The 23,852-nt window shown below is 49.5% G+C and overlaps 2 protein-coding genes across 2 annotated transcripts; both read right to left on the minus strand.

The window, feature by feature from the left end:
* Window positions 1-2,950: 2,950 nt before the first annotated feature.
* LOC102456443 (olfactory receptor 52E4-like) lies at window positions 2,951-3,982 on the minus strand. Its single transcript, XM_089773411.1, has one exon. It carries the CDS (start codon window positions 3,932-3,934, stop codon window positions 2,951-2,953), a length of 984 nt encoding a protein of 327 aa, XP_089629537.1. The 5' UTR covers window positions 3,935-3,982.
* Window positions 3,983-14,686: 10,704 nt separating this feature from the next.
* Window positions 14,687-15,736, minus strand: LOC102456691 (olfactory receptor 52R1-like). Its single transcript, XM_006116197.3, has one exon. It carries the CDS (start codon window positions 15,686-15,688, stop codon window positions 14,687-14,689), a length of 1,002 nt encoding a protein of 333 aa, XP_006116259.3. The 5' UTR covers window positions 15,689-15,736.
* Between the last annotated feature and the right edge of the window lie 8,116 nt (window positions 15,737-23,852).

Consider the following 23,852-nt stretch of genomic DNA (forward strand, 5'->3'; position numbering starts at 1 on the left):
ATGACACCAAATTTAAATTAATAAACGGGAACTTTTTTTTGACTCAATTCATCTATGGAACTCACTGCCATTAAATAGCAGTGAGGTCAAAAGTTTGTAAGATTTTTTAAAGTATGAAGGCTTATTGAAAATGAGAACATCTAAAATACCATAGGCCTACATTCCACGGAAATCAAATGAAAAATATAGCGGTTTTCAAATATCTAAAAGGGTGTCACAAGGAGGAGGGAGAAAATTTGTTCCTCTTGGTTTCTGAGGACAGGACAAGGAGTAATGGGCTTAAAGTGCAGCAGGGGAGGTTTAGATTGGACATTAGGAAAAAATTCCTAACTGTCAGGGTGGTCAAATATTGGAATAAATTGCCAAGGGAGGTGGTGGAATCTCCCTCTCTGGAGATATTTAAGAACAGGTTGGATAGACATCTGTCAGGGATGGTGTAGACGGAGCTTGGTCCTGCCTTGAGGGTGGGGGGCTGGACTCGATGACCTCTCGAGGTCCCTTCCAGTCCTATTATTCTATGATTCTATGATTCTATGATTCTAACATGGTACAGTTAGGTATTTAAAACTCAGGACACATAAAAATTAAACCACATCTCCTTGTGCGTATATATATTATAGTACTCTTGATTCCATTCCATTCAGTGGAAAAAATGGTATGCTGTCATATTATTGGAGAAACAGTATGTGACACCATGCAATTAACACTGAACTGTATGCTTGTACAAGGGCTGTGAGGGTGCAGGAGTTTGGGTTGGGTATGTGGGGGGCTCAGGGCAGGGAGGTTGGGAGTATGATGGGCTCAGGACACAGATTTGTGGGGTGGGGATGGTGCAGGAGTGTTGGGGCAGAAGACTGAGGATGTGGGGGTGCAGGAGTCTGGGGATGTAAGAGGCTCATGACAGGGGGTTCCAATGTATAATAGGCTCAGATTTGGGATCGGGGGGGGGGGGAGGTGCAGGCGTGTTATGATGCTGGAGTCAGATGGGGGCTTGGCCCCAGTGGGGGCTTTTTGGCCAGGATTCATTTTGAAATAAATTGTCAAACACAAAAGGTTTCAACATTGTCTTTATTTATGGGAGGGGCAGGGAACCTGTTTTGAGTTAGGGGTCTCTGACTCACAGAAAAGTCAGTTGGGGCCACACAAAGTGAGATGCAAAAAACCCCTTCCAAAACCCCCCAAGCCTCACTAAAGTGGCCCCAACTGTGATGGTGGGGGCAGGGAACAGGGTGCTGGAGTGTGTTGGAGTAGGGTGCTGGTGAGTGCCGGGCCAGGGTGCTGGTGGGGGAAAGGGACAGGTTGCTGGTGCTGGGGGTAGGATGCTGGTGGATGTTGGGGCAGGTGGCAGGATGCTGGGGCAGGGTGCTGGTGGGGGCAGGAGACAGGGTGATGGGTCGGGGGACAGGGTGCTGGTGAGTGCTGGGGCAGGTGGCAGTGTGCTGGGGCATTGTGCTGGTGGGTGCTGTGGCAGGATGCTGGTGGGGACAGGGAACAGGATGCTGGTGGGGACAGGTTGCTGGTGGTGTTGTTTGACCGGGGGAGGGGACAGGAACAGCTGTGGCCAGTACTTGGGGATCTTGCAGCTGAGCACCAGGTGTGGGGTTCAGGAAGCTCGTGTACTGCTTCCCCCTTCCCCAAATAGCCGCACGCTGCCTGAGCAGCTGGGTGTGTGGCACGCAGGTGACTTCCTTCCCCTGCTGCCTTCCTGCACATGCACAGGGATGTGGAGGAGTAGGAGTCCTGGGACCACGTGAGATCCAACTGCTCAAGAAGTGCACGCCATGCTCCTCACTCCCCGCAGCAGCGCACACTTCCTGAGCAGTTGGAGTTGGCGTGGTCTGGGACTGCTGGTCCCCTCCCCCCTACCCACACAGGAAGGCAGCAGGGGAAGGAAGTCGCTGGCCACCACAGACCTGCCAATTCAGGAGCATGCTGGCTTTTTGGGGAGGGGAAATGCAGCTTGTGCACTTCCTGGAACCCCATACTTTGTGCACAGCTGGGGGACTGCACCCTCTCAGTTTGAGCCTGAGGCAAGTGCCTCACTTGCCTCACCCTTCTTACAACCCTGTCATAGATAGATGGCAACTTCTGTATTTGTAGCACCTCTGTACCTGGTCTACCAGTAAGTATGACTATTTTTATTACAAAACACATGATACGCTTCTGAGTGACTCCTCTAGAGAGTTTGGCATCAGCTCAGCCTACCCTGCTTGATGCCCATTAAGAACCTTCAGCGACAACGGGCCTATGGAGAGGAGGCTGGGGAGATGCCTTATGACTCAGCAGGGCACATAGGCCGATGTGTATGGGCTGAACTCTAAGGCTTCAGGCTATTGGCTGGGCAGCTTGTGGGTGGGACTTGTGGGTGTGTCCTGAGTACACGGACATATGCGCACTCTAAGCTGGGCTCCTGGAGGGGCATCTGTGTCCCGTCCTGTCCTGCTGCTCCTCTCACCGTACAAGGCTGAGGGCTTGGCCTCTCAGGCACGTGCTGTCATTGGGGGGCACGTTGCTGGAGCCCCAGGGGGAGTGGAAGGGAGCAGCAGGCCAGGGGGTCAATGATGCACCACCGGCCATGTGCCTTCGTGCTGAGGTGGCCCTTACAAAGGCACAGCTCCTTTGGCAAGAACAGGAGCAGGAGGGACTGGGACAACCACGTAACCAGCTATCGGGACTGTTCCAGGCCAGCTCTGAGCCCCGCAACTGGGACTGCCTCAACACCGCACTGAGATTCCCCCTCTACACATGCTCACACAAACATACCATCCCCCACTGCCTAATTAAACCTTTATTATGGAGTTAAGGAGCTGCACACAGATAGGTTCACCAGTTTGTTACACTGGGACAGCGCAGTAAGGCCAGGGAAGCATTGATTGTCGCTCTGACGTCCCAGTGTGTGATGCAAAGAAGCAGGCCCTGTATCATGTCACCCACCACTTCTCCATGAGCTCTATCTGACAGCCACAGCCACAGCCACGGGGAAAACGCTGGCTCCTTTCTGAGTAAAGAGCCGGAGCAGCCGGCCCCGTATATATTTGGTCCTCACCCCATAGATGACGGGGTTTAGCACGGGGGGCACTAACACATGCACATTGGCTATAAGAATGTGGAAATGCAGGGCGATATTGTGGCCAAACCGGTGCATGAGGGAAGAGAAAATCATGGGGATGTAAAAAGCCATGATGGCGCAAAGGTGGGAGCCGCAAGTCCCAAAAGCCTTGAGCCGAGCATCCTTTGTGGGAAGGCTGAAGATGGCCCTGAGGATCTGGATGTAGGACATAGCAATAAAAATCATATCCAGGCCAAATACAAAGAAGACCACAAAGAGGCCGTAGTAACTGCTCACATGGATGTCAGTGCAGGCCAGGTTCACCACGGCCATGTGCTCGCAGTACGTGTGGGGGATGAGGTTAGTTCTGCAGTACGGCCACCGACTTGCGAGGAAAGGATGTGGTAGTATGAGTGTGCAACTGCGCAGCACCATGGCCAGGCCGATCCTAGTGACCAGGGGGTTTGTCAGAATGGTAGAATGTCTCAGGGGGTGGCAGATGGCCACGTAGCGATCAAACGCCATGGCCACGAAGATCCCAGACTCCATCACTGAGAAGCAGTGCATGAAGTACAGCTGGGTGAGGCAGGCACTGAAACTGATCTCCCTGGAATTGAACCAGAAGATGCTCAGCATTTTGGGCAGGATGGACGTAGTCAGGACCAGGTCAGTAATGGCCAGCATGCAGAGGAAATAGTACATGGGTCCATGGAGACTCTGCTCCATCTTCACAATGAACAGGATGGTGAAGTTCCCCAAGATGGCTATGACGTACATGGTGCAGAAGGGGATGGAGATCCAGCCATGGACTGCCTGCAAACCAGGGATGCCCAGCAGGATGAAGGTGAAGGGGCTGGTGAAGTGGGTTGTGTTGGAATCTGACATGGAGTAGGGAAGGTGTCCAACTATGTGGTGGAACGGTGTCTCCTACATGTACCCTATGTTCTCCTGACTTCCCAGGCTTTATGGTGATGCTTGTGATGCAAAAACCTGGATAGATAGACAATGTTAATTTGAGACACTATGTTCATTACTGGAGGCTGTTCTTGTTGGTGAAGTAGACTGGTTGCTCTTCACACAGTAAACCATGACAGGTTCATTATATAGAGAAATGAATAATGAACAAAGAACCCTATTAATTCCCATTCCATATATAACAGTGCTTCATGCATGAATAACTCCTACATGTCATGAGGTAGAAAATCTTATCAGGCACCAGCAGGAAACAAGAGTGTGGACACCAGTTCTCCGTCGGTGGTTCTTCGTGCAATTGTACACCAGGCTAGAGAACAATGAGTAGACCTGAGGCACCTTAGGGTATGTCTACACTGCCACCCTAGTTCGAACTAGGGTGGCTAATGTAGGCATTTGAAGTTGCAAATGAAGCCCGGAATTTAAATATCCCGGGCTTCATTTGCATCTTGCTGGGCGCCGCCATTTTTAATTCCCCCTTAGTGCGGACTCTGTGCCCGCAGCTACACGCGGCATGGAGTAGGTAGTTTGAATTATGCTCTCTCTCGTGGAACGAGGTGTACCGGTAGTTCGAATTAGAGAGCCTAATTTCGAAAAAAGCTGTGCCTGTCTAGACCAGCAGTTCCCAAACTTTTTAGCATCATGCCACCTTTTTGATTTTTGAGAAACCCTAGTGTTCCTCGCCCCCAGTCCAAAAATAGCAGCAGAAATTGTTGAGAAAAAAAAAAGAAACTGACCAGGGCCGAAAAACAAAAATAGCTGCAAAACTTGGGGAGTGATTGATGGGGGGGCTGGGTTGCCTCACGCCCCTCCCCTTGGAATTTCTTCACACCCCCTCAAGGGGGCACGCCCCCCATTTTGGGAACCCATGGTCTAGACACTCTCTTTCAAAATAAGCTTTTTCGAAAGAAGCATGTAGTCTAAACGTACCCTTAGCGTTCCCAATATCTGAGTTAAAAACTGACGGAAGAACCCAACATGTCAATCGGAACCAGTGCTCAATCAGGAAGCACTACAGAAAAATAAAGGCAAAGAGAAATATAGGGCAGTTCTCTGTTAAATGGAAACTGCTCAAAATAAAGGGAAAATCTAACTAAAACATTGTCAAAGTTAGACATTTAAAAAACAGAACTGGCGTGGGATTAGTTACAAAAGTCTAGGAATAGAGTTCAAGCCAGTCAACACCATGACTTATGGGAAACAAACCATAACAAATAAGACTGATTTCATCAGTGGTTCTCAAACTTTTGTACTGGGGATCCCTTTCTCACAGCAAGTATCTGGGTGTGATCCTCTTTATAAATTACAACACATTTGTATATTTAACACCATTAGAAACGCTGGATTTGGGATGGAGGTTGCTGTTATTCTTCCTCAGACCTGCTGAGGAACAAACCCAGACAAAGGGTGAACCGGAGCAGGACTGCATTTGGGGTTGTTTATTGGCACAGATTCTTAAGGGTAAGGCGATATTCACACAAATACATCACATTCATGCTGGCGGCAGGCTACAAGTGCGGTATAGATTACTTTTGATTTCACAGATGGCTGGAGTGCTGGTCAGGCACCAGCTTCCCAGAGATACGGCCATGAGGTTCCCTGGGAGAAACCTTTGGGTCTGCAGGAGGCTTTACTTTCTCTGGGCCGGTCCCAGGTTTCTGCTGTGTTGCTACATCTTGTCCAAGAGAGAGAGAGGGATTTTCCTGGCTGCTCGTCAGTTGATTTACACTTTGCAGATCCTAAACTGCCTTTCCACTGAGGCTGCGTCTAGACTGGCATGATTTTGCGAAAATGCTTTTAACAGAAATGTTTTTCCATTAAAAGTATTTCCGCAAAAGAGCATCTAGTTTGGCAAGGGTGCCTTTGTGCAAAAAGTGCTTTTGCGCAAAAACGTCCATGGACAGTCTAGATGTGATTTTGTGCAAGAAAGCCCCGATCGCCATTTTTGCCATCGGGGCTTTTTTGCGCAAAACAGTTCTTCCCTGTCTACACTGGCCCTCTTGCGCAAGTATTCTTGTGCAAGAGGGCTTTTTCCCGAGCGGGAGCATCAGTGTATTTGCGCAAGAACAAATCTTGCCAGTCTAGACACACCTGAGGCTGCGTCTAGACTGGCATGATTTTGCGGAAATAATTTTAATGGAAAAGTTTTTCCGTTAAAAGTATTTCCGCAAAAGCGCGTCTAGATTGGCACAGATGCTTTTGCACAAAAAGTGCTTTTGCACAAAAGCATCCATGGTCAGTCTAGACGTGATTTTGTGCAAGAAAGCCCCGATCGCCATTTTTGCCATCGGGGCTTTTTTGCACAAAACAGTTCTTCCCTGTCTACACTGGCCCTCTTGCGCAAGTATTCTTGTGCAAGAGGGCTTTTTCCCGAGCGGGAGCATGAAAGTATTTGCTCAAGAAGCACTGATTTTGTACAATAGAACGTCAGTCCTGTTGCGCAAATTCAAGTGGCCAGTGTAGACAGCTGGCAAGTTTTTGTGCAAAAGCAAGCGCTTTTGCACAAAATCTTGCCAATCTAGACGCACTCTGAGGGTTTCTCATCCATGCTTCTACACTCATCCACAGATTACATACATATTCATAAGCTTAACATAAATGGCAATGAATAGAACTAGTGTCAACGGAAGGGGAAAAGCAGAAGGTATGTTCAGCCACGTAGACACCAAAGGAGGGAACGGAGTGGTTCCATGTCAGGCTGGATACATTTGACAGCTTATGCTCCCTCCTACAGACCCTACGAGGTGTTCCAATCCCTATTTTGAGACTTCCTACTTTCATGAGAAAGCATATTGGTTTATCAATGGGAGTAGGCAAGTACAACAGACTAAAATTTCTGAGCTGTCTCATTTAGCAGGGGAAGGTCGACAGATAAAATAGATAAAAAAATGTCTACAATGTTAGAGCCCTTGTAAAATGAACAAGAAACTGTCCATGTGGCTCACCTTGAAAGCCATTGTTCATGGGGAACTGTCAGGGAACGGGGCTGCTTCCGGTGGGATTCTACGGGGATCAGTTCTAGGGCTGACGCTGTTCAGTATGTTCATGCGTGATCTGGAAGGCAATGGAAAATCACTGCAGATAAAACTCGCGGCTGATGCAAAGGCTGGCAGAGATCCAAGTGATCCTCTCAGAACAGGGAACACAGGCCTGACCTGCAGACTCAGGCCCCGGATTCTAGAACTCAGGGACCTTGCACAGAAGCTAGGAGTCACCATGGAAAACCACTTATTGTGAGCTCCCGGCGTGATGCTGTAGCCAACTGCCCAAACAGGGGAGGGGTGAGTTGGAGCAAGGGAAGGAATTTACCTCTGCACATGGAACTGGTGAAACTGACTATGGCTAGTTCCAGGGTCCACAATGCAAAAAGGACGTTGAAAAATTGAAGAAGGTGCAGAAAATGATTCAAGCCATAAAATGACTCAAGGCTGAGGATAGAGACTGACAGAGAAAGACATTTAAAGAGCATCTTCTAATTCTCTGCTAAAAAAAAAAGACCAAGCAGAGACGTTCATGAGGAGGAAGCCAGGGGAAACAGGCTGTATCATCTCGTGTAATAATGAGCTAAGTCATCTAGTGGAGACAGGCAGGACAAGGAAGCTGAAGCCAGACACATCCCCATTGGAAACGAGAGCCCAATGTTTAGCAGGGAGGGTGGGCGGGCTCATCATTGCAACAAGCAGCAAAGGGAAGTGGCAGATTCTCCCATTCCCCATGACTACAGATCCAGACAGGAGGCTTTTGGGAAAGATCTGCTTCTGGGCTTTTCTGAACGTAAAGTATCACCGCACTTCGGCGCAGACAATACTTAAACCGACCACGGTTCTCCTGTCAGCCTAGGCAATCCGCTGCACTATATCAAAGGGAAGGAGGATGGAGAAAGTCTGTTCTCAGTAGTGACCGATGGCAGAACAAGGAGCAATGGGCTCAAGTTGCGGTGGGAGAGGTCCAGGTTGGACATTAGGAAAAACTATTTCACTAGGAGGGTGGTGAAGCACTGGAATGGGTTACCTAGGGAAGTAGTGGAGTTTCCATCCCTAGAGGTGTTTACGTCTCATCTTGACAGAGCCCTGGCTGGGTTGATTTAGTTGGGATTGGTCCTGCCTAGCGCAGGGGGCTGGACCTGATGACCTTCTGAGGTCTCTTTCAGCTCTATGATTCTATGATTCTATGAAGAATTTTGCCGTAGACCTCAGGTTGTCTACATGGGGTTAGGTCGGGGGCTTTGTCTGCTTTTGCTAATGCAATAAATCAAAATGCCATGGCGGGTGCATTCCCAGAGGCAAACACACAAGTCACAGAGGATGCGGGTGTCCCCCTACGCAGTGCTGGTCAGACCTCTGCTGCAATGCTGTGTCTGGTTTGGAGCACCGCTTTATGAGCTGATGATAGAGAATCTGGAAATGGTCCCAACCCCAAAGCCAAAGAAGATCCAAGGGAGGGAGCACAGAGCATAGGAGCAGAGGCTGAAGGAACTGGGGATGTGCCGTTGGGAAAAGACGGGATTGGGGGGAGGGGAATGACGGCGGTACACAGAGATCTGAAAAGCTGCCATAAAACAGATGGAGAAAAGTGGCCCTCCCTGGCCTCAGAGAGCAGGACAAGAGCCACTGGGGCTGAACCGCTCACCTCAGCAGCTATAGGCGAAATCTGAGGGAAAAGTTCTTAGTTGTGTGGGAGAAGTGGCCTTTTCCTTTGTGAGAGTGAAGCAAACTCACCCCCGTGGCAAGGGCTCTGGGATGTTTAATGGCCGTGCAGAGCAGAAAGGACCCCGGACTGACTCTATCCTCCAATGCCCATGTTGCACTGGGTGTGTAGAGCAGGGGAGCCCCTCAGCCAGAGCTGGTACCTGTGAGTGCAGAGAGGGACGTGTCTTCCCTGGAATCCCCCTCAGGCAGCCGTGTCCTGCACCTCTCTCAGCCCGGCGTCTGCAGCAGCCTCCCGCGCCGAGAGCCAGTACACGGCTGTGCAGTGTTTATAGCACAGCTCTGGGCTGTCCCAGTGGGGTTCCCTCAGCCTCTAGGGGAGAGGCAGCATTTGAATGTAACCAGGCGGGAGACCAGGCTGTCTACGATTCTGGACTATTTATCCATTTTCGGGGTAAACAGTGATTAACGAACAACCCCAAAGGACGAGGAGAACTCTTGGGCTCTGGGCTGAGTCAGGGAGGAATTGTCTGCTCTGTGTATTTGTGTGTATTTAACTATTGTAATGGATTAAGAAGATAACTAGGAATAATGCCTAATTCTGCGCAGTGTCTGATAACCTGCAAGTGCCCAGGATAGATAGGTGAATGTTAGACTCACAGATCTGGAGGCAGATGTCAAGGGGAGAGATGAACCTTTTGTGCAGGCACATGGAGATGTCACCAAGTGGTCAGAGATCAGCAGTAATTGTCATCACGCTGTGCAGGAAAGACACTATGGACATATCTCCATTTTACAGATAGTGTAACTGAGGCCCAGGGAAACATGACTTGGCCTAGGTCACATGGAGCATGATTTGTAGGTGGCAGAACCCAGGAGTCCTGACACCCCTGCTGGAAAACTCGGTTCCCTTTCTTTCACAAGTGTTCTTTGACAAGTGTTGCACACGCCAGTTCTATTCTACATCTCTTCACCCCCACACTGCCGGCCCTATGGCCTCCCAGTTGTTTCTTGCTGGCAACCCCAACAGATGAAAGGAGGGTGGCAAGAGAATGGACATGAGCAACCCAAACATCTCGAAAAACAACTGGTGGAATATATAAGTTACAGGGGTTTCTTATTCAAGTGTGTCCTCATGCTGGTTCCAGCACAGCTGACATACAGGTGCGGATGGGTGACAGCTAGAGCCCCTGAGATACTGTGAGTTGGTGGCCTGCTCCCTCGTGGGGTGCATGGTTACCATGGCTGGCGGAGGATCTTCTGCAGGATTATACCACTAACAGAGAAGATAAGCTGAGACGTGTAAGCCAGTATGTGAACCACTGTGAGCAGGGAAGAACCACTCTGAGCGGGGTGCCATCCTCTCTGTCATGGTCACAAACAACCGTGATAACTTGTGAACCATCTTCATTCTGAAGGAATTTATTTTAGTTCATTAAGCATTTACAGCGTGGAGTTATGGTTATGTTATAGCATAAATGTTCGTTGTATGGCAATTTGAGTTCATTAGTAGGATTAAGTATATGACAGGTCATCTAAGCGATGAACTCTGTGGAGACATGAGGCAGGGAAGCTAAAACTCAAGAAGTGGGAGTTAAGGCCTGCACAATTTCAGCCTAGCTATTTTAGGCATTGGAGACAGGACGTGATGACATGTGGGACCAGAACATGTCCCGATGACCTAAGGTTATATGAAAAGACGCACTAAGTGATAATATTGCGCAAAATTACCCCGAATAATTAATATTAGATCTTAAAAAACCCAGACAGGCCCATGTGCCTTGGACATGTGGAGCGTGGCCTACCGGCTCTCGTCAATGCTAGAGAGAATAAAGGGAACGTACCTAGCCCAGATATAATTGGCTTCTCCTAAGTGTCCCTGGCTCACAGACCAGCCAGTGACAAGAGGCTCCAATGGGCTTGTGGGGAGGATGCCAGGGAGATGCCACAGGACTCAGTAGGGAGCGTAGGCCCATGTGCATGGGCTGAACTCTAAGGCTTCAGGCCATTGGCTGGGCAGCTTGTGGGTGGGACGTGCGTGTGTCCCCAGAGTAGGTGGATGCATTCGTGCTCTAAGCCAGGCTTCTGGGGGGCATCTGTGTCCTATCCTGTCCTGGTGTCCCGCTCGCTGCAGGCTGGCTGGGGCCTGGGACGCTCAGGCACATGCTGTCCCTGTGGGGACTGTGGGTATAGCCCTGGGGAGAGGGGAAGGAAGCAGCAAGCTGGGGGGGGGGGACTATGCGCCAGCACCACCCATTTCCCTGCATGCTGGGGGAGCCCCCATAAAGAAACATCTCCCTTGGAAAGGACAGTGTGGATGGGGGCAACCACGTAACCAGCTATCGGGACTGCTCCAGGCCAGCCCTGAGCCCTCCAACTGGGAGCTTCCCCCTACACACACACACACATGCCCCAACTCCTTGCCCAGAGCCCTACACCCCTACACACTTCAATCCCCTCCCCAGTCCCCCGCCCCTCCCATGTCTCAACCCTCCACACTCAGCGAGTGTCATATTGTGCCACCTCAACACTGATCCCCCCCCTTGCCCTGACTGGGCTGCGATACGACAGTATCTGTCAGAAATGTAAGTCCCTGAGAGCAAGCACCACACCCCACTTGCTCTGCGGAGTGGCGCACAGGGGTGCCCCACCCTGCTCTCTCTCATGCTCCCCCGCAGGTGTGTAGCCGGCCACTGGACGTGAGCAGTTACCTAGTCAAAACAGCCTGAAGAATCTGAGATTGTTTGTGGAGTTTTACCAACCCGTTGTGGAAAAGAGGAGACCAGGGGGGATATGAGAGACCAGAGGTTTCCAACCCACGATCTGCAGGGCCCTGGTGATCCGTGACTTTACTGTAGGGGGTCTGCAGAAAGGGTAGGAAAAGAAAAGAAAGTAAAGATCTGTGGGACTGGGATTTTCCGCCAGGTGAGTCTCACCCAGGGCTGGCCATTGGCGACAGGACACACGGATGTTGCCTCCAGCCCTCAGGATGGGCTACTGATACCCCAGGAGACACCATCCCTCCTCCCATCACCAGCTGCACTGCCGCTTATGCTCCAGGCCTCTCCCCCAGTCCCGCAGAGGATCAGATCCTTACTTTCCTTTTCCTTTTCTTTTTTATTCTCTCCCAGGGCTCCGTCCCTGACCATGAGCAGAATGTGGGGGAGGAGCTGACTTTGGCCACAAGAGCCCCATTGCCATATCCTCCATGGATGGGAGGGGAACGAAGGGGAAGGGAGCTGAGGAAGCAGTGCAGGGCAAGGGAAAAGTTGGCCATCACTTCCTACCGCTCCCCTTGAGGTGTAGGTCTGTGGCATTTTAACAGATTGAAAAGGTCCATATGCTCAAAAAGGTTGGGAACCATTATGACAGAGGTCTATAAAATCATGACTGGTGTGGAGAAAGTGACTAAGGAAAAGTTATTTACTTGTCCCCATAACATTGCAACTAGGGGTCACCAAATTAAATCAATGGGTGGCAGGTTTTAAACAAACAAAAGGATGGTTTTCTTCATGCACTGCATAGTCAACCTGTGGAACTCCTTGCCCAAGGATGTCGTGAAGTCTAGGATTTTACCAGGGTTCAAAAATGAACTAGATAAATGTATAGAGGTTAGGTCCATCGATATTTATTAGCCAGGATGGATAGGAATGGTGTCCCTCACCTCTGTTTTTGATAGTGTTGGGGAAATCTCGCTCCCCTGGGGTACAGAGTCCCCAGAAGGGTCCGAGGCTGGAGGTCAAAGCAGTGAGGCAGGAGAGAAATCTAGAAGGAAAACTTTATTATGCATGCAGGCTGCCAGCTACCAGAGTGAGAGCAGCAGCAGCCCTGAGAGACAGTTTCAGGGATCCTTTATACAGTATGTTCAGACAGTTTAGTTGTTGATTGTTTTCTTTAACATATCAAAGTCTCGGCAGAAGTACTCTGAGACGTTTCTGTTCACCCCAGAAGTGCCAGGAGTCAGTTTTACAGTACAAAGGCACATGAGAACCTGAGTGAGGAGCCTACAAGGCAAACAGTGACAAAGATAAGAGTTTACGTGACAAATTGTGACAGACTAGGAGTCTCCATGAAGTTGAGATAGGAGGCATTGTAAGGGTCTTGATTAGAGTTAAGATGATTTCTCTCTGTTACAGGGAGAGAGGCCTAGAAAACTTTTAACCCTTACAGCAGTTTTCTTTTAGAGAGTTTTGATTTCCTGCACAGTCCCCCCTTAGACACAATTGGAGTTATTTGGTTTTTCTCCTACAATTACTTGGGAATGGATGGCAGGAAAGAGATCGCTTGATCATTCCCTGTTCTGTTCATCCTTCGGGGGCACCTAGCATAGACCACTGTGGGCAGACAGGACACTGAGTTAAATGGACTTTGGCCTGAGCCAGTCTGGCTGCTCTTATCTTCTTACAGACGTGTGTAGGTGCATGAGCTTGAATACACCCTAGCTGTAAGTGAACACACTCTTGTATTGTCCCGTTTGTGCCAGTCACGGTCAGATGGCCTTGTGGCCATGGATTTGTTCCTGGGCACCGCCTTGCCCAGTCTATGGTTACTCGGTGCTGTCATGGCTCCTTCCCCACTCTGGCATGATAAATGCAGATGTGGGGGCCAGCAAGTGTACCCCAAAGCCTTATCTACCAGGCTTTGGTATCAAACTCCCCCCAAAATCTTGAAAACCTAGATCTTGGGAATAAAACTTCCACTGCCACCACCCAAATGTTGATAAAGAAATCAGGGGAAAGATCATTTGGGAAATCTTACCCCTAAAATAAAAATCAAGGCACACCAGTAACCACTGCCAGGTTAATAAAAAGAAAAGAAAGAACTTTTATTATTACAACAATATTTCTGTTGCAAACATAATGACTAGATGGAAAGGTAACAAAATATACTCATGGAGAAACTCCATGGGCCTAGAACTTAGTTACAAAGAAAAGCCAAAACATCTTTTAAACAGTGCCAGATCTCAGATCCCATACCCAATCCTTAAAACAATAAAACCTAACGAAACTACCTAAACTTTACCCTACTTACAAAAGATGAAGAATGGTGTCTTGGAGAGAGAGAGACATGCTTGTCCCTCTCTGTAGCTGCAGAGAACTCACCCAGAGAGACAAAAGGGAGAAAGGAAAAAAACCCAAATTCCTTTGTCCCAGTTTGAAAAGTCCCACCTACATTCCTATTGGTCACTCCACCTGGCTAGGTGTAGTTAACCCCTTAATCCCCAGGCTGCTGGCTAACCCTCATAATCATGACAGGTGCCTCACAAACAATCTAGTTGCAGGTATGTCTTGTAAGTCCTGGACAAATCAGAGGCCCTGTCCCTGACTTGTGCTACAAACAGCTGTGATTAGTACTTGTGGGGTGAGGTAGCTATTGGAAGGCCCACCTCAGGGGAGGGGGCACCAATGAGTGGCACTAGCTGGCAGGCTGCCAGGACTGGGTTTACCACAGCCATGTGGCTGGGGACCTCTTGAGTGGGCTACAGACTGCAGCTGTTGTGGCCGGTTGGGGGCAGAGAACGTGGCTGTATGAGCAGTGGGATCTGTTTTGTGGGGGGCACCAACTGCAGCCTTGGGGACCAGAGGCCTTGGCTGCTCTGGCTGCCGGGGGACTGCTGCTGGAGGCCACCAGAGCGCAGCAGCCAGTGTCCCCGTCTCCTCGACCACCTCGTCCAGAATCCAGCTCCTGGGGCAGCCCTGAGATTGGCGACCCTGGACACTGCAGAAGTCCCGGAGGTGAGGAAAAGTCCAAAAAGCTGTGTGACCTAAGAGACAGGCACAGAACCCAAATGATAACAATTGACTGTGACAAATCACCAGGATGTCTCTGATCCATGAGCCATCGATAACTCCTCCTTGTTTATTTGTTTTTATTTCACCTTTTGTTTGCAGAGAAGGGGCTGCACGCGGATCGGTTCCCCAGTTTGTTACACTGAGACAGCTCAGTAAGGCCAGGGAAGTGCTGACTGTCTCTACCGTCCCAGTGCACAATGCAGGGAATCAGGCCCTGTACCACGTCATCAGCCACTTCCCCGTGAGCTCCATCTGAGAGCCACAGCCATAGGGAGAACATGGTCTCCTGTCTGAGTAAAGAGCTGGAGCATCCGGCCCCGTATTTGTTTGGTCCTCACCCCGTAGATGATGGGGTTTAGCACGGGGGGCACTAACACATGCACATTGGCCATAAGAATGTGGAAATGCAGGGCGATATTGAGGCCAAACCGGTGCATGAGGGCAGAGAAAATCATGGGGATGTAAAAGGCCATGATGGCGCAAAGGTGGGAGCCGCAAGTCCCAAAAGTCTTGAGCCGGGCGTCCTTTGTGGGGAGGCTGAAGATGGCCCTGAGGATCTGGATGTAGGACATAGCAATGAAAAATATATCCCCACCAAGCACTGAGAAGAGCACGAAGAGGCCATAGTAACTACTGATGTGCGTGTTAGAACAGGCCAGCTTCACTACAGCCATGTGCTCGCAGTACGTGTGGGGGATGAGGTCAGTTCTGCAATATGGCCACCGACTTGCAAGGAAAGGATACGGTAGTATGAGCATGCAGCTGCGCAGCACCACAGCCAGGCCAATCCTGGTGACCACGGAGTTTGTCAGGATGGAGGAATGTCTCAAGGGATGGCAGATGGCCACGTAGCGATCCAAAGCCATGGCCACAAAGATCCCAGATTCTATTGATTGGAAGCAGTGAATGAAGTACATCTGGGTGAGGCAGGCAATGAAATTGATCTTCCTGGAGTTGGACCAGAAGATGCTCAACATTTTGGGCAGGATGGCTGTAGACAGGACCAGGTCGGCAACAGCCAGCATGCAGAGGAAATAGTACATGGGCTCATGCAGGCTCAGCTCCTTCTTCACAATGAGAAGGATGGTGACGTTTCCCAAGATTGCTATGACGTACATGGTGCAGTAGGGGATGGAGATCCAGACATGCGCAGCCTCCAGGCCAGGAATGCCCAGCAGGAAGAAGGAGGAGGGGTTGCTCATGAAGTAGGTTCTGTTGGAATCAGACATGGAGTAGGGCAGGTGTCCAACTCTGAGGCAAAACGGTGTCTCCTACATGTAGAGTCGGCTCCTCTGACTTCCTGTATGCGCCTAGGGTTGTAGTACAGAAGCCTGGATGGAGACACAATGTTAATTTGAGAGACCACATGTTGGAGGCTGTTCTTATAGGTGAAGTAGATCGGTTGCTCCTCACTCATGACACTCAATCGCTGAAAATCTGAGAGAGGGAAAAAAAGGAAATTTTTTTCCAAGACGTGCTGTGCGTGGATCAGCGGAGGGGAAGGTGATGGGGGGAGACAATCCAAAAGCAAAAGTCACCTCAGGGAAAAGATCCAGGCAGCATCAATAGCACTTCAATGGAAAGATCTGCTCGTTCGCATTAGTGGCTCTAACAAAGGTGTAATCCGGATGCCTGTGCTATGGGGCCGGCAATAACATAGTCTGGACATGCACTTACTTTTGGTCACCCGGTCTCTCTAAAGCAGGCATGTCCAAAGTCCGGCCCTCGGGCCAATTGCGGCCCATGTTCCGGTTTAATACGGCCCCACAGGTAATTTGGCAATATCTATCTTTTATGGCCCCCAACGAATCCATATGTATTGAGATGAATACATTGTAAAATCTCAGTTAATGTCAGTTGGTCTAAATCAGTTATAAATATATTTGGACACAACCTGTATACTTGGTGTTATGTTCCTGTTCATATTTTTTGAACTTAAAAGTTGACAGACAACCTTTGTTACCAATAATATGTAATGTACTTTACAATGTTCCTGACACATATTTCAGCTTCCTGGATTTTTTTTTTCATCTGGCCTTCAGATATGAAAGGCAGAGTGATTTAACACCTGTTTAGATTTGTCATCCATGTGACGAAATGAAAAGTATGCCGTTTGCAATAAACTTTGCATAAAATAGTTAATTTGCATTTAATTTTAATGGTTCAAAGAATGTCAGGCAAAATGGTCGGCCCTCACGCATGTTCACTTCATCAAATCTGGCCCTCTTTGAAAAAAGTTTGGACACCCCTGCTCTAAAGGGTAGAGCAGATAGAAAGGGGGTTTCTGGGACAGGCTCTGAAGATAGGGGTGTGACGGACCGGGCCGTGTTTGGGCACAGCTGAGGGTGTCCGCTCAGGGCAAATTGCTCAACTTCGGGGCTCTTTACAGTCCCCAGACTGGTGACCTCTCCAAACAGGCCACAAACTAGTCCCACAGAGAGCTTCAGCTGCCCTGAAGCCTCACGAGCAAAACCCCTCCGACACCCCAGCAATATCCGTGCCCCAGATGGCCCCGGGCCTCATACACAGGTGGGGGGTCCTAGCACCCAATCCCACTTACCCCGAACAAGTTCTGTCCAGTTCCAAGAAACCAGGCACAGATCCCTGGGCAATTTTCCCTTTGGACCTTACCCACAAATCACGCTAGGCCAATCCTTTAGCATCTAACATCTAAAGGTTTATTGTTACAATAAAGAAAAGCAGGAGAGTAAGGTTGTTAAAGAATAGTACGTTACATGCATCGAATCTCCAAGCTGCTGGCTTAGAAGTCCTTGTTGCGCATCCTAGGATCAGGATGGGTCCACAGGTCTTTCTGGCTCTTCGATCCCTGCACTGCTGCCTCTGGGATAAAGTGCTGAGCTGAAGACCAAGATGGAGTCGACCACATGGCCTATTTATCCCTCCTTCCTGGTCTCTTCTTGGCTACAGCAGGTCACCTGGCCCATGGCCTATCCCCGTGTTCCCTGCTGGTAGCCCCTAGGGATGAGTCACCACTCTTGAGGTGTGTCCTTGGCCTATAGAGGGCTTCTGTTCCAGAGCTTTGCTCATTAGCGTGTCCATAGGCTGAGCTGCTTTGCCCATAGTTCAACCAAATGCACAGAAATATTCAGTATCTACTCAGATTACAGACTCCTAACTACACACACAGACATTATACAATCACATGACTAGCGTACATAGGATTAGCAGACAGTAAGCTTCTAATCAACACCCCATATGGCCCCCTTTTATACCTTTTCTGGGGCCAACACCCCCATCTATGGGTGCAGCAGTGATCTGGCTGCTTCCCTCAAATTCAGTAACGTGACAAGGGGAGGCTGCCATGTGCAAACAGAGTGTAAGTTCTGGGCCTGTTTGGTTTCAAGATGAGACAAAGGAGGCCGCAGATGCGAGAGGAGACACAAACAAAGAATTAAACTGATTCCACACCAGTGGACAATGTGAGAACAGGTCCCAACTAGTGGTCGATATTCGACACTCAGGGCATGTCCTCGCTAGCGAGAAGATTGACCCTCTGGAGGTCGATTTTCTGGCATTCGATTTACCGGGTCCTCGTGTAGACCCAACAATTGAATGCTGAGGGCAGCCCCTGCTGGTGTCCATGACATCTCATTCTGAGTTGTGTCGAGTTGTGTCCTTTAAGCCAACCTGCCTGGACCAGTATAGACCAGGCCCTAGTGCTTCGAAACACTCATTCCCCAAAGCCAAGGCACATTATCTTTAGGAGGAATTCCTGAGACAACTTAAAAGCCCCAGTTAAAACACTGGAGACCATAGCCCAGAAACGTGGTACAGTGGCACAGCGCCCTTCTGCACCCAACCGCCAACCTGGACCCCACAACCCTCCACAGAAAGGTGGCCCTTGATTATGTACCAAAATCTTGCAGTGGCCCACCGCCAAAAATCATTGCTTATCCCTGCAATAGAACCTTAACATTCCGAACACACGTGTTATTCACGTACGGAGGAACCACGCATCTCAGTCCGAACCAGAAGTGAACAATCAGGAAGTGCTACAGAAAAATAAGGACAAAAAGAAATGTAGGGCAGCTCTCTGTTAAACAGAAACTATTAAAAATTAAGGGATAATGTAATAAAAAATATTAAGAAAGGTAGAAAAAAATTAAAAGCCGGCATGGGATTTGTTAAAAAAGTCTAGGAATAGTGATAAAGCCAGTCAACGTCATGTCTTATGGAAGACGAGTCATGTTAAATAAACCTGATTTCATCACGGTGTCTCCAGCTTTTGTACTGGGGATCCCTTTCTCACAGCAAGTACCTGGGTGTGATCCTCCTTATGCATCCACAGGTGTGTTGTGAGCAAGACACGAGAAGACATTCTTCCGCTCTACTCTGTGCTGGTTAGGGCTCAGTTGGAGTATTGTGTCCAGTTCTTGGCACTGCATTTCAAGAACGATGTAGAGAAATTGGAGAGGGTCCAGAGAAGAACAACAAGAATGATGAAAGGCCTAGAGAACATGAGCTATGAAGGAAGACTGAAAGAATTGGGCTTGTTTAGTTTAGAAAAGAGAAGATTGAGGGGGGACATGATAGTGGTTTCTAGGTATCTAAAAGGGTGTCACAAGGAGGAAGGAGAAAACTTGTTCATCTTGGCCTCTGAGGATAGAACAAGAAGCAATGGGCTTAAACTGCAGCAAGGGAGGTTTAGGTTGGACATTAGGAAAAAGTTCCTAACTGTCAGGGTGGTCAAACCCTGGAATAAATTGCCCAGGGAGGTGGTGGAATCCCCATCTCTGGAGATATTGAAGAGTAGGTTAGATAAATGTCTATCAGGGATGGTCTAGACAGTACTGGGTCCTGCCATGAGGGCAGGGGTCTGGACTCAATGACCTCTCAAAGTCCCTTCCAGTCTTAGTATTCTATGATTCTATGTTTACAACACATTTATACATTTAGTACCATTAGAAATGCTAGGGCAAAACGGGATTTGGATCGAGTTCAGGGACGGCCCACAACATTTTGGCACCTGAGGCGGAGAGCTCAAATGACGCCCCCAAACCTCCTCGCTTGGGCCAAAAGTTTGAAATGTCTCAATTCTGCCTTCTTCCTGTTCCGCTCCTCTCATGGTACTCCACCATCTCTGTGCATCTAGAGCAGAGAGAATACATATGCACGAGCAGCAGACACAATTTTCTATACTCTGGGTCCTTGTGGCACCTCCCCACAGTCTGGCACCTGAGGCGGCCACCTAAGTTCGCCTCATGGTAAGGACAGCTCTGATGGAGCTGTACAGCTCACCCTCCCACTCCTCCAGGAATCTTCCAACCCTTGGACCCTCGGTTTGAAACTTCCTGCGCTAATGCGACAGCACATTTGAAAATGCCATTGCTGGTGCATTCCCAGACGCAAACACCAAGTCACAGAGGGTGCCGGTACCCCCTACGCGGTGCTGGTCAGGCCTTTGCTGGAGTGCTGTGTCCGGTTTGGGTCACTGCTTTATCATCATTTCCAGATGATGGAGCATCTGGAAATGACCCCGAGCCCAAAGCCGAAGAAGACCCAAGGGAGGGAACACAGAGCATAGGATCAGAGGCTGAAGGAACTGGGGAAGTGATGTTGGGAAAAGAGGAGATTGGCGGGAGGGACATGGAGGCAGTGTACAGATATTTGAAAAGCTGCCGTAAAGCAGAAGGAGAAAAGTAGCCCTCTCTGGCCTCAGAGGGTACATCAACACTGCACAGTTATTTCAAAATAAGCTATGTGGGAATCGTTATTCCGAAATAACTTATTTTGAAATAGCACATCTACACTGCAGGGAAGCCTCAAAACGAATTCGAGGCAGGCTTCCCTAATGTAAACGTGCTATCTCGATTTAGAGCCCCAGGAGGAATAGCTTAGAATAGCCCTGGTATGGAACTGTTGCAAAATAGCAGCAGTGGAGCGTCTACACAGGCCATATTTCAAAATAGCTATTTCAGAATAAGCAATCTAATTCGTAGAATGAGGTTCACAGATTTCGGAACAAGCCGTCCGTTATTTCAAAATTATTTCAAAATAACGGAATGGCTGTGTAGATGCTCGCATTGTTATCTCGAAATAACGGTGCTGTGTAGACGCACTCAGAGCTCAGGACAAGAGGCACTGGGACTGAACTGAATCTTAGCAGCTGTAGGTGAAATCTCAGGGAAAAGTTCTCAGTGTTATGGAAAACGTGGACTATTCATTTGTTGGCGTGGAGCAAAATCACCCTCCCTGGCGAGATCTCTGGGTCTTTTCATGGCTGTGCAGAACGGAAAGGACCCCGGATTGACACTCTATTCCATCACACCCTCACTGTATGGGTTTCTGGAGCAGGGGAGCTTCTCAGGAAGAGACGGTACCTGCGAATTTGGAGACAGAAGTGTCTTCCCTGGGAACCCCCCTCAGGCAGCCGTGTCCCACACCTCTCTCAGCCCAGAGTCTGCAGCAGCCTCCCACACCAAGAGCGGGCACAGGGATGTGCACCAGTTATAAGACAGCTCTGGGCCGTCCCAGTGGGGTTCACTCAACTTGTAAGAGAGAAGTAGCATCTGGATGTAACGAGGTAGGAGACCTGCCTGTCTGGTCTTCTGGGCTATTTATCCTGCAACTGGAGTAAACAGCAATTAAGGGCCCTTCCCCAGGGGCGAGAAGAACTCCTGGGCTCTGGGCTCTGACAGGGAGGAATTGGCTACTCTGAGGATTTGTGTTTAATCAGCAATTGTAATGGTTTAGGAAGAAAACTAGGGATAATGCCCAGATCTGTGTAATGTCTGATAACCTGTAAGGGCCCAGGATGGTTCAGTGGATGTTTGACTCACAGATCTGGAGGCAGATGTCTAAGGGAAGAGAGGAACCCTTTGTACAGGGCAATGGAGCTGTCACCAAGGGGTCAGAGATCAGCAGAAACTGTCATCTCACTGCAGGAAAGTCGCTATGGCTATATCTCCATTGTACAGCTAGTCTAACTGAGGCCAAGAGAAACATGACTTAGCCAAAGTCACACAGAGGACTATTGGCACGTGAAGGAACCCAGACTTCTGACATCCCTGCTGGAAAACTCGGTTCCCTTTCTTTCACAAGTGTTGTTCCTTGAGAAGTGTTGCACACACGGGTTCTGTTCCAGCCCTGTTCACCCCCATGTACAGCATCCCAGAGATGTTTGCCTGGGCCATGTCTCTAGGTTTAGCTGTGTCACCCTCTGGAGAGCTGTACCTGTGTGTTAGTGTATTACACGCCGTCGGCCCTACAGCCTCCCAGCTGTTTCTTGCCGGCAACTCAAACAAATGGAAGGGTGTGGTAAGAGAATGGACATGAGCTACCCAAACGTCACAAAAAACAACCGATAGAACACGTAGGTTACTGGTTTGTTTTTCTTATTCAAATATGTCCTCATGCCGATTCTAGAACAGCTGATTCACAAGCGGTAGCCACAAAGATGGGCAGAGAGTACATGGTCGTTCTGGGTTCAACACTGTTCTACCTTAGCCAGCATCACCTTGGACAAGCTAGGTAAGCTGGTAATGAGACATACGGTGCAGATAGATGACAGCTAGTGCTTCTCAGACTTTGTGAATTGGTGCATGAGCCACCCGGAAGGCCTGCTCCCTCATGGGGTGCACGGTTACCATGGCTGGTGGAGGATCTTTCGCTGGATTATACCACCAACAGGGAAGATGCAGGGTGTGAACTCAGATAAGCCCCTCTGAGCAGACAGTAGATGACTTTCCATCCTCTCTGTCATGGCCATGAACGATAGTGTGATCTTGCAAATCATCCTAGTCCCATAGGAATTTGTTTTCATTCATTGTTCATTTACTGTGTGGAACTATGATTATGCTATAGCATAAACGTTCACTGTGTGGCCATTAGAGTAAAATTGTAGGATTATAAAAGTACAAGACAGTCCGTCTAAACTATGTTGGAGACATGAGTCACGGAAGCTGAAACTCAAGAACGGGGGGGGGTTAAGGCCTGCACAATTTCAGCCAAGCTATTTTAGGCACTGGAGACAGGATGTGATGACATGTGGGACCAGGACGTATCCCGATGGCAGAAGATTATGGAAAACAGGCACTAAGTGACAGTATTGCGCTGTCTACCAGCTCTGTGTCGATGCTGGCGAGTATAAAGGGAATGTACCCAGCCTAGATACAATTGGTGTCTCCTAAATGTCCGTGGCTCACAGACCAGCCAGTGACAAGAGGCTCCAATGGGCCTATGGAGGGGAGGCCAGAGAGATACCTCAGGATTCAGCAGGGCGTGTAGGCCGATGTGCATGGCCTGAACTTTAAGGCTTCAGGCCATTGGCTGGAGAGGTTGTGTGTGGAATGTGTGTGTGTGTCCGGAGAAGGTGGACACATTCACACTTTCAGTCGGGTGCCTGGAGAGCGTCTGTGTCCCATCCTGTTCTGTTGCCCCACTCGCTGTTGGGGGCTGGGCCGCTCAGGCATGTGCTGTCCCTGTGGCCCCTTTCTCTCTGGAGTGGCGCACTGGGTCGCCCACCCTGCTCTCTCTCATGCTCCCCCACGGTGTGCGGCCGGCCACAGGACGTGAGCAGTTACCCACCCAAAACGGTCTGAACAATCTGAAAGGGTTTGTAGAGTTCTACCAACCCTCTGTGGAAAAGAGGAGACCAAGTGGGAGATCAGAGGTTCCCAAACCGTGGTCTGCGCACCCCTGGTGATCCGTGACGGTACTGTCGGGGGTCTGTGGAAAGCATAGGAAAGGAAAAGAAAAGTAAGGATTGGCTCCCACCGCGGGACTGGGACTTTCCGCGAGGCGAGTCTCACCCGGAGCTGGTCAATGGTGACCGGACACTTGCACGCTGCCTCCCACCCTCAGGATGGGATATTGATACCCCGGGAGGCACCGTCCCCCCTCCTGTCTCCAACTGTGCTACTGTTTATGCGCTAGCCTTCTCCTCCAGTCCTGCAGTTGTCCCGATTCTTTCCTTTTCTTTTTGATCCTCCCCCAGGTCGCTGTGCCTGAGAAGGAGCTGGATTTGGTCAGACGAGCCCCCCCGCTGTATCCTCCATAGATGGGCAGGGGACAGAGGATGCAGGACCTGAGGAAGCAGCAGAGGCCAAGGCCCGCTGCTACCCCATTGCCCGCCATTTCCCACAACTCCCCTTGGGGTGTAGGTCCGTACGCTCAAAAAGTTTGGGAAACTGTAATAGTTATTAGACAGTTGGGCCTGAGGGTGGAGCAGGCCTCAATACCCACACTAGCCTAAATGGTAATATAGCCCCGATCCTAGTTCATGGAGGGCAGGCAAGCAAACAGTTCCCACAGGCTATGTCTAGACTGCAAGCCTCTTTCGAAAAAGAGCCTCTTTCGAAAAAGAGCATCTAGACTGCAAGCAGTACTTTCGAAAAAGCAAGCCGCTTTTTCGAAAGAAAGCAGCGAGTGAGT

This window comes from Pelodiscus sinensis, chromosome 1 (genome assembly GCF_052426305.1).
Source record: "Pelodiscus sinensis isolate ZL-2025 chromosome 1, ASM5242630v1, whole genome shotgun sequence".
Taxonomy (NCBI): Eukaryota; Metazoa; Chordata; order Testudines; family Trionychidae; genus Pelodiscus; species Pelodiscus sinensis.